We start from the raw sequence: 11,589 nt of genomic DNA on the forward strand, positions 1-11,589 counted from the left end.
TTTATTGTATTGTGGAGCTTCAGTGGGGTATAAAATTAGGATTCAGTGAGATATCACTAGATAGTAAATAGAAATTAGAACCAGAGCAAAAACTTAAAGAGGGAATTGTTTCCATGACAGCAACGTTATCAATTTTAATTACTCAAGTTTGTTTGTCTTACTTTAATAAAATGCAGACTCTATGGCTCTTGTGATTATCTAAGGTTCTGGCAATTAGTCTGCTTTCTATTCAGATATTTTATGAAGGAGCAGAATTTCTATTAGTCTCACATAACACACATATTCTTCTTAGAAGAATAATATAGGGAAATTCTATTTAGACAGTGGAGAAAAAAAAGCTACTCTTAGTCCACTGTTACTCAGCTCCTGTTAAGTGTGTGCCTTTCCATGCCATCCCATACACACTGGCAGACCTCTAGGGATGCTCATAACTGTAGCCTCTGCTGCAGAAAACCTTGTTTTTTCCCAGTTTTCTTTAACATATGGAATACGAACATCACATAATATTTCTGCAGTAGATGCTGTTACTTCTGAAGCAATCATAAGAATTGTTACTAAAATTGTCTCTCAGAGCTTCAAGAATAGGCTATAAACCAATTCTGAACAGTGATTTCCATGCATTTGATGTTATACCAGTCAAGATAGATGAGCGCCTTAAAAATTACTCAGTATTTGGTGCTGGAACTGTATTGCCCACAGTCTTCCATAGAAGACTGCTTCAGCCCCTTCCACTGAAAAGTTAAAACGTTGTTAGTGTACCTGAAAGCATGGAAGTCCTTCAGCCTTACTGAAAATATCTGATGAGTGAATGTTGTAGCTAACAATTTCTATGCGCTGTTTCACTTGGCAGAATCACAGAATGGTTGAGGTTGAAAGGGGCCTCTAGAGGTCATCTCGCTCAGCCTGCTGGTTCAAGAGTCACTCCAGATAGTTTTCACTGTCTCAAAGCTGGGAGACTCCACAGCCTCTCTAGGCAACCCGTGCCAGTACTCCATCAACATAGAATTCCACCTGCTGTTTGTTCAGAGGGAACCGCCTGTGCTTCCAGTTTGTGCTCACTGCATCCTGGCCTGCACTGGGCACAGTCTGACTCTGTCCACTGTTAGATTTCCTTCAGGTATTTATGGACGCAGATGAGCTCCTCCTGAGCCTCCCCTTCTCCAGGCTCAGGAGAAATACTTAGGTAAAAGGTTAGGCCTGGTCTAGTATTAGATGTGAAGGTTGGTGGCCCTGCATGTGGCAGGGGGGTTGGAGATTCGTGATCCTTGAGGTCCCTTCCAACCCTGTGATTCTGTGAAAAGGATAGCGTTGGTGGGGAAAAAGCAATTAAAAGTTACTGTGTTTCAACTAAGTATCATCTGTGCAATCACATGATATCCATTCTGGGGCTTGGTAATAAGAAAGTATTTTCCTGCTTTTCTGCTTAAGAGGTTTGTTTTTTTTTTTTAATTGAAAATACTTACAAGAACTTCCAAGATTTGCCAATCCGAAGAGCTGTATAAAGGGATGCAGAACCTAGCTAAGGAAGTGATAACTTCAGTGAGATTATTCTAGCCTCTAAAACATTATTCTATTCTCTAAAACAGGCTCAGGTTTTTTTAGGACAGAAACCAAAAGGAATCTTAGTGCAGCAGAAATCACAAGCAGATTTTTGTCATAGTACGTTACTCTGCTGCAAAATACAGTAATTTTTAGATAAAGCACTGAATAAAACAGTAAGTTAACAAAATGTCACTGCCTTGTTATGTAGGTTTTTTGGGTTTTGTTTGTTTTTTTTTTTATTTTTTATTTTTTTTACCCATTGCATGCTTCTGTGCTCACAGTGTTTAACTTTAACATCTCTGAAGAGCACTCTGTACATAAAGCTTAGTCATGTGTGAGTCCTGTTGGAACAAAGCTACTAAACAGAAATTAGACATCACATCCCTTGAGGATTTGGAATAAAATTTTCAAATGACTCTAATGTGATTGTTCTTTTCTGGAAATTTCAATGTCTATCTGTGCCAGAATTATATGGGTTGGAAGGGACCTGTGTAGGTCTTTTTCTCCAGCCCCAGAAATAAGCCATTATCTCTCCTATAGAACATGTTAGTAAGGTATTGCTTTTCATTGTACCTTCTTCAGGTGGACCACAGTGCAGTCAGGCAGCCCAAAGTCCAGGGGGGGCAAAAAGAGAACTGTCTCAGGAAATAGCACATCAAAGAGCATTTTATTTAGGCATTCTTAAGTGTAATTGTTTGCATCCATGTTTCTTTTTTCCCTTTCTGCCCAGCAGTGCCATCTTTGCTTAATTTATGCCTAAGCATAGGTTATTTCAGATAGGTCCTTTTCCAGTCATGGCAGACATTATGCACCAAACTAAATGTCTTCTGAATTTGCACAAGAGCCTTTATGGCATGCAGCATCTTAGCCTCCAAACCAAAAATTAAGGTACGTTTTATTAAAAAAAAAAACAACTCTCAAACAGGAGAGTAGTAAACTCCAGCAGCTGGCATTTGTTGTGGTCAGGGAATGGAAAGTGGGAAGAGGAGGAAGCGATGTAGCATCGCTGCTAAAATTAAGAATAGGAGAATATTCAGATGAAATGTTTTTATTATTCTAGATTGCTGCTGAGTATTGCTAGTGAATATTGATAAAATGCAAGTTGATGGATGGGGTGGGTTTTTGTTCAGAGTGAAGGTTAGTCTTGGTGAAAACTGGCTATGTATAAACGAGAAACTGAATAATGCTTTGAGAATCTCCCTCAAAGAAATCACAATAAATTTTTGCAATATTAACAAGCATGAAAATAACTTAGCAGTCTGTTAGTGCAACTAGCTATGAAGTAATGTGAAAACCTATTCTTTAGATATTAGTGAAGGAGTAAAATAAGAAAAAAAAATGCTGATCAAAAAATAGAGCAATGCTGGGACAAGGTGCCTTCGAGAATCTTACGTAGTTTCTGTATGTTGTACCTTCATTGTCTTATCGGACTCTAAATAGGCAATTAATGATTATTGGGAAAGTTCATTTAACAAAGCAGAAGACTCAAGTACAGGATTAGTACTGCCTTTTTTATATTTAGATCTATTAAAAGATAATCTTGCTACAATAATAAGTACTAAACAAAAGAAACTGCTATTTGAATGCCATCTGTTCGGATTTACTAATGTATGCAAAGCTGATTTGTTTTCTGTGAGAAGTTTGCCCTCTAATCCAACCCTGTTAAGCTTTAATTTATTACAAACTTATGCATTCAGATAGTTACCATAAACCTAATCTGGAGTAATGAGAACTTACACATTTAGTGTAATTCTAACAGTTCTGCTTTTCAGTTTAAAGAAGCTGTTATGCTATACTCAGAGATGTTAAACTCTGAATATAGAATTAAAAAAAAATCAGTTTTGTGAATTCAGGCAAGTCAGAAACAGGTTGTTTTTTTTTTACATCCTCAGTGATCCATGGTGTTCTGTACGGAGAACCAAGTGAACAAATCTCTATGATGAACTCTGTTCTGAAATATTTTTTGTAAAATCTGATTAATATTTGTGACAGTAATTTAAGTTCTGCGGTATCTTTTCAGACACGTGCTCAGCTGCAGAAAACCTTGTTTTTGAATGATCAGTTCTTCAATTTATCACTGATGTGCAAAAGTTTACTTTTAGAAATACTCTTTTTTCTCACACCCAAGAATATTTATCTGTGTACAGAGAAGCATCCAAAATGTTTGCTATTCTTCAAATAATGTGTTCAAACATGGTACTTGTAAGACACTTTAGAATTGGAGAAGCCATGGAATATTTTTCCAGCAGCAGCTTCCCTTTTATTCTTGAGCAAAGTGCATAGAGTCAACAGAAGGATTTTTTGCAAGAGCGTGGAAATATGTCTCTAAAAGATGAACAAAGATGAGTTTGAGTGTTCAGGTTCCCATTCCCCATCACTGCAGAAATGGAGTTTCTTTCATTGCCGATATTTCCCAGAGGATATGATATCAATGGGTGCTTTCTCATCTAAGAGGGGTGTTGGTAAATTGGGCTGTTCACTAGAGCCATCTTTGAGTACTCTTGAGTTTTGTCAGTGCTTTCACAAGCACCAAGCTCATGACTCTATCCTGAGTTTGCGGAAGAAGAAAGGGACTACTAAATGACTTCATACCCACATGATAATGATAATGGTGGGAGTAAAGTGGGTTCTGTTGGTCTCAGCCCAGTGCCCAGTCTGGCAGTGCTCTTCTACCATCACTCAGTTGTCACTTCTACTTAACAGCTGTGCTCACTGGTCAACCAGTCCACTTCACCTGTCCATGATTTTGTGAAGTAAATGCATGTCAGGCATTCATGTCTTGTTCATGTGCACAAGAGAATATGTTTGCCCTATCAATGCTGTAAACCAGTTTATTTTGAAACAAGATGTTCAGATGAGTTAGGATGACCAGCCAGATATTGGTGCAACATGAACTATAAATAGATTTATGAAGTCATTTTCATAATCAGATTTCATGTCAATGCCACTTGCCTTCAGGCTTAGAAAGAAAGACCAAAAAAACAGATTATGTCCTTCTGTGCTTAGCATCCAAAAAGTCTGCAAGTTCTGCTGATACTGTTTTCAAGAAGGGTAAATTGTGTCACTAGTCTGCTGCTCATCTTTTAATGCAAGCTTTTGAAAAACCTGAACCTTCTTAATGCTGCAGAACAGTATAGTTTGGAGGCTGAAGCTAGTCAATCAGATTACAGATGGATTTCTGCCTAGTGAATGATAAGCAGTGGCTCAGTATAAGATTTCGACTTTTTTTTTTTCTAATTTATTTGGTAACTCTTATTTAAAAATTGATTACATATCAGCAAGGAATAAGGATTATGTTTTACAGTAATATGCCTCGTCCTTTATGATCACAACTGCAATTTGTCTCGTTACAAATCAAATTCATTACAATAAGCAAATACAGAAAAGAGCTTTTATTTTTGGTATTGGCTTAGCATCTGTAATGGGAATTTTTTAAGCATCATATCCTTTTCAGAAAAGTTAACTGTGATTTTTTTTTTTTTTTTTCCCTCTAAAGCCGCAGAAGAAAGAGGATCAGCAATTAGAAGCCAAAGGAAGTCCAAAAAAGTCATCAGAACCCACTATTGACCTCTTAGGGCTTGGTAAGCAATAAATAATTACCTGTTTTTCTATGCAACGTGTACACATCATTTTAAATTTTAATAAATATGTTTTCATTTTCTCTGTGCTTACTGACATTGTTAGCTGAATTTGAAAACCGTGACACTGAGTCTGAATTTAAAACTACAAAGGAAAATGCCATGGGGATCTGTGTGTATCAATACTCGCGTTTTGCTAGGGAGAGTAATGAGCTCCTGTGGGAAGGGGAAGTTATCAAAGTGATCTTCAAAGAGCTTGTGGATTGTGATATTTCAATGTTTATGGTACTGGCATATTTTTTAGTTGAAATGCAGAGGTAATCTGAATTGTATTTCTCTAAAATGCCTTATATGATAAAATCTCTATTTTAGTTAAAAGAACAACGAAGTGACTGACTGTAGCTGACCAATATCTTGTAAAATGTAAACACTGAGTATTGCAGTCTTGTGAACTGACTGTGACAATCATTCAGTTTTACCTTCTGCACATTTTGTTTTCTTCTCTAGCAGGTAACCATCTACTTGTTGTGTAAATAAACTGTTTTGGTCTTCATTTGCACCATCTGCCCATACAGTAGTGTTTTTATACTTCTTTGCTTGTTGAAGGTTATGATTATACAAATGTGTTTGCCCATTGGATAGAAACAGAAGATAGGAAAACAAAATATTGCAATAACTATTTTTAATCTCTTTTATTATGTAACGTTAGGAAGTTTCTCTACATATTGGGAGTGGATATTAGAATGCTTATTGATACACTGGTTACTCTAGATTTTGCCATAGTATTGACGGTTCATTGAAGGAGGCAGATAAGTCTTTTAAATGTGCTTTTTTAGCCTGTAGTACCAATTGGAATTTGTATGAAAATGATTTGTTTTGTTTTCATTTTCAGATAATAATGTTGCAGCAAGGCAAATAGTATTGTCCCTGTTTTAGAATTCATGCTGTCAGTCAGAATGCAATTTATTTTCCCTCTGTATGCAGAATGGCTGTAAAATACTGTTTTTGTACCGACTCTGTTTGTGTCACAGTCCGTATCTCATCTCAAGTAGTATGTTACCATAGGCAAGCAAAACTTAATTAAACAGGAAAAGTTAGATCATGGATATAGAATGAACCTGTTAAAAAGAAAAGTAACTCCAGCTTCATGGAAGGCCAGTCCTTTTTTTATTTTCCTTCACCAGACTGACATCCTAACTAAGAATTCAGATTTAATCAGTGTGTGGTTCTGAAATTGTCAGACTTCTGTAGTTTGTTAGTTATGGGTTGAAAAAAATCTTGGTAATGCCATTTTATGCTATGATAATGAACTCTGATTATGTAAAAATATAATGTACAATAGAAAGAGTATTATAATTGTGTTCAACGTTTCTTCAGTGGTTCTTCAGTGTAAATAAACACGGTGGGATATACAAAGGGCAAAGTTTATAATTGTAGCAAAAAATGATGTTAGAGAAGGGAGTGTTAAGAACTTCAAATAAATTGAAAGGCAGTGTAATGAGCTAGCATCACTTGGAATCCACTGAGCTGCAAACGAGATGGATTAATGAGAGCAGACCTGCATAATTCATTTGGAGTTATCTTGTAATTAATTCTCGCAGTAGGCTGCTTGTTATTACTTTGTTGATTCAGATAGTATTAAAAGCAAGATCTCTTCAGTGCAATATATATGCCATATCAAACAATTTTAGAATGGATATGATGGTGTGGCTCATTCTTCTTACTGAGTGGACATATTTCTAATGACAGTAATTCATTCTCAGGACTTCATTCCTGCAAATTGAGAACAACAGTAGTTTTTACGAGGGTGGATCAGAGTCATTTGTAATAGCAAATTAGGTAATTTTAATGGATTGCAATTCATGCTGGAAGAATTCTGGCTTTTTAAACAGCCCAGCCTCTTGTTTTCCTTAGAATATATCTGTGCTAGCTTTGAGTATGAAGTTAACTTTCTTGGGTTATGAAGTTAACATAACACTTTGTGTGTATGCGTCTCTGCTGGGATTTAATATTGACCTCATCAGAAGGTAAACAAACTGTGAAACAAGACTTACCCTTAAAAAACAGGTAGCACTTATAGCTCAATAATTTTCTGAAAATAAATTGTTTTTTTATTTTTCTCTACTGAATTGCAACATCCTCAAAGTAGTTTGTTTAAGAAATTGCATCTTCAAAACTTGTAATAGTAGCAGAGGCATGATGTCACTGGTGACTGTGCTGCCATGTTAGAGTTTCTGCTAGTCTTTGAAAATTGATTCATATAGATCCTTTGGGTTCCTTTTCAGAGTGGTTGTTACTGAGGTTGTATTTGGAAATTCATTTTTTTGATGGTCAAGCTATATAGACATTTGTGCATTTTGCTTTTTGTTTCAGATTACCTTTTAGTTCAGTAATGCACAGATGCAGAAATTTGGGAAACAACGTGCACGAGCTGAATATTCTTTTGTTCTCCACAAACAATGGTGTTACTTAATGTTCATACTGTGAAGCCCCCAGTTTTTTCCCTCGCTTCCCAAGCCATGAGAAATCACAGTTTATTTCTGTAGGCTAAATCTGACACTGCTGTTTTTTAATGATCTCTACAATTAGTTGGATCTTCCCCACACTGAAAGAGTGCACTGCAGAGAATGTGAGGATGTTAATGCAAAAATTGGTAACATGGGATTTTATAACATTAATTTTTAATAGGGGTGTTATAAGAAACTTTTTTCTGTTTGAAAGCCACAGCATGTGAACCAAAGTTCTTTGGCATTTAAGGCATTGTCAAGACTCTCTCCATCTCAGCAGTGTTAATCCTGCTGATCCTCTGTGCTGCTCGGCAGCTTGGGGTTTTCTCTTACAAGTTATGTGATTCCACTTATGTCGGACTGATGAAGGAAAGATAGCTTTAAAAAACATTTGTGAAAAAGAAATCGTGTTTGTGTAGGTTAGTAGGAATTATATAGCACTGCTAATATATTAAGATTGTGCTTAGGTAGGTATACAGTGTATCCACCCCACATGAAAATAGGCACAACCACTTGGTGCATGTAGCTTTGCTAACTTTCTGGTTCCCCAGATTTTATTTTGAGAAATTCTGTACAGAAAAGAACTTCCAGTGAATAGTTCTACAAAGGTTTTGACAGTAAATAAAATTTTAGTAATGCAATAAATAATTATTCCATCATTCCATCATTTGTTTGTATCTCTGTCACAGATTTTGTTTAAAGTCTTCAACTGTTTTTCTTAGTTCTGTCTTTTTAGCAATTTGGTGCAGTAAATAATCAGATACATATTCAAAATATCTCTTCTACTGCAAGTTTTAGTGTGACTGTCATGTATAAAAACACAGCTTAGATGCTAAGTCTTGTAAATAGTTTGTTCCTTTATAATTAGTTTCAGAAATGTAATGCAAGGAATAGGTCTTTCTTACTGCTTCTCTTTCTTGCCATGCCTTTACATCTGCCATATTGGTCACTCACCACTGGTGCAGAGAAATGTACCACGTATTAATGCTGTGTATTAAAGTTTTCATAACAAAAGGAAGCACGGAATCAGAAATTGTATTGTCAGAAATAATAAAATGCACACTATAGAAAAGCTATAATGGTAAACATCACTAGAATCACTTACTACGCATATCCTGGCAAATAGCTTTTGTTTCTGCTAACAAATTTAAACAGGACTTCCTGTTGTGAAAGCACAAGCAATATCTGCTGTTGCAACTTCTATCTGCCATACTATGCATATTTACCTGTCATATCATTGTAAGGGTAAAAAGTAAGGATTTAGGTCTTCTGGAGATAGGAATAGCAACAAAAACCAGCACCTGATGACTTTCCTCATGACCTTCTCCACCTTAGTGTGACAGTTCTGCCTGTGATATGCTCATGTTGCAGGGGTTGTGCCACATCTTGTCCTTCATCCTTAGCTAGTGGTGTTTTCTCTACAAAAGTGATGGCAGTTCATTAGAAATTGTTCATTAGAAATAGTTTCAGAGTAACTGTGATCGTCTCCCTAACATATGTGTTGGTTAGAGCTATGCATTTCTCAAAATGTATGTATAACTTGATCTGTTTTTGACTAATTCCTGGAAAGACTGCAGGCATGTTTCCTTCTCTCTCTTGTCATCAGTTTTTATTGGTAGACAGTAAAAGTTGAATGAAAAGTAACATTTTTAGAATATTAGAATTCAGAATTCATCTGGAGCATCTTTCATAGACTAAAGAAGTATTTTAAAGTTAGGAGAGAAAAGAGGAAACATTCTAATCAGTGGCTTGACACACTGTAGTTGGGAATATCCATGATCTCTATAAACGTGTAAACGATTACACTGAAACACAAGTTTGTGTATGCCTGCACACTTACATTTTTATAACTGTGCTAATATTTCTACAAGTGATAAACAAGACTGAAAACAGTTTTTTTGTCTACATTCTGAAATTTATCTTGTTCTGGAATCTTCCAGTTTCGTGGTGCAAAAAAAATGTTTCAGGATTTGCTAAATATTCCAACTGTTGCATTTTTTGAGAAAGGACTAAGACGGGATCTGCTATTAATATTACTTATGCAGAGCTAAAACTGTGTTGGAAGGAGTCATTCAGAATATCTCATTTCTGCACTGATGCAGGCAGAAATACTTCTGGTGTAAAATTTAGTAAAAGGTTGAAAACACGTACATTATCAAATGTTATTCTTACACTTACAGCTGTTACAACGTATAGCTGTTAAAACAGCTTTGGACTGATCTAGCAAAAACCCAGGTTTCATAATATTGATTTATAACTAGCATATTAACTGCTTGAAAAATACCATTCTCTTATAACGATTGTATTCTACCGTGAGTGTTTTACATATGTGAAATGCTTGTTTTACTAAATTATTATGTGTGTATTTAAAGTCTTAGATGATAAACATTTTTAGATTGAGGGAAACTGAACCACTTTGGAATATAAGACTTTTTCTAATCCATATGACTCCCTGAGAAAATGAAAACATTAAATTATTAATTCCAGACAATCCATTTGCATGAAAATTATGCACTATTCATTCCTAAATTTATCTGAAGCAGCCAACCTTTTGGGAGATGTTTTTGGAACTGCCTGCCTGCAGAATGACCTCAAATGAATAGAGTACTTTGAACTACCAGAAGCTCATTACTTGCTTGACAATACACTTATTTGCATGCATCTTAAAGCGCTGTTGCGGGCAGAATGATGGATCAGATTATACCTACAGTGTCCACTGGCTTCAAGTCATCAGAACAGAAATAGGAGAAGGAGGAGACCTTCATAGCTAAGGTATAAACAGATATGCCATAATGGTAGATGACCTTGTTCTTCAGTTCTGTTGGAGATCTCCCAGAAAAGTCAAATGCTGACATAGGAATTAAATGGACTGATGTGGCTTTTTAAATCATAGGATCACAGAATATGCCCAGTTAGAAGGTGCCCATAAGGATCGCTGAGTCCAACTTCACTTCAATCCCTGTGTCTGAGAGCGTGGCCCAAACGCTCCATGAGCTCCGGCAGCTCGGGGCCGTGCCCACTGCCATGGGCACCCTGTGCCATGCCCACAGCCATCTGGTGAAGAACGTTTTGCTAACCCCCAGCTGCCCCTCCCCTGATGCAGTTCTATGCCATTCCCTCAGGCCCATCGCTGTTACACAGAGCAGAGCTCAGTGCTGCCCTTCTGCTCCCTGTGAGGAGCTGCAGCTGCCATCAGGCCTCCCCTCAGCTCCTCTGCTCTGGGCTGAGCAAACCCAGGGACCTCAGGCACTCCTCATCCACCTAGCCTTCTAGAACCTTCACCATCTTTGTAGCCCTCCTTTGAGCACTCTCTAACAGTCTAATGACGTTCTTATGTTGTGGTGCCCAACACTGCACATGCTGCTCGAGGTGCGTCTACACCAGTGCTGAGCAGAGCTGGATAAATTGCTTTAATCCTTCTGTCATTGTTCAGTTCATTGTTTACTTTTAGCATATGAGATCTAGTAATTTGAAGGCGTTCTTTGGCGATTTTGCCTTTGTGGAGTTCCTTGGTTTGTCTTAGTCCTTGCAGACAGCATAATTATCCTCACAAGCTTTGAGAAACCTGAAACAAGAAACACACGTGCTGAGGTTTCATTTCTTGTGAATGCTACATGTGTCTGTCTTTGTATCCTTGCCTTCAAGGTGCTTTGTCACTGGATCTGCATGCCTTTGCTAGCATGCACAATTTGGTCTGCATTTCACATTGATAGGAAGAGGATTTGAGAGTTGGCGAATACCAAGCTACTCGTGATCCTGATTGATGCTAAATCAAATTACAAAATCATTTTGTGTATCTGAAGAAGTCTCTGAAGACTTGCAGACCAGCACCCTTCCACCTGCTTGTTTCTCAATTCCTTGTATGAAAAAGATGCTGTAAAAACCTTCTGGGGTTTTATGTACACCAAAATCAATTCAGAGCTGCAGTTTCTATAGGAACTATAGCTGTGCCTCCTAAGGCA

At 37.0% G+C, this 11,589-nt stretch overlaps 1 protein-coding gene across 2 annotated transcripts in view; it reads left to right on the top strand.

Annotated features, from left to right (window-relative positions):
- SMAP1 (small ArfGAP 1) overlaps positions 1–11,589 on the top strand; it is a 94,578-nt gene that overhangs the window by 65,436 nt on the left and 17,553 nt on the right. For both annotated transcript variants that reach the window (XM_042810710.1, XM_042810719.1), the window contains one exon: positions 5,039–5,123. In XM_042810710.1, the coding sequence (XP_042666644.1) occupies positions 5,039–5,123 (85 nt within the window). The remainder of the gene's footprint in view (positions 1–5,038; positions 5,124–11,589) is intronic.

The sequence above is a fragment of the Centrocercus urophasianus genome, unplaced genomic scaffold, assembly GCF_019232065.1.
Source record: "Centrocercus urophasianus isolate 14NV4802_14NV808 unplaced genomic scaffold, USGS_Curo_1.0 seq_10, whole genome shotgun sequence".
Lineage (NCBI taxonomy): Eukaryota > Metazoa > Chordata > Aves > Galliformes > Phasianidae > Centrocercus > Centrocercus urophasianus.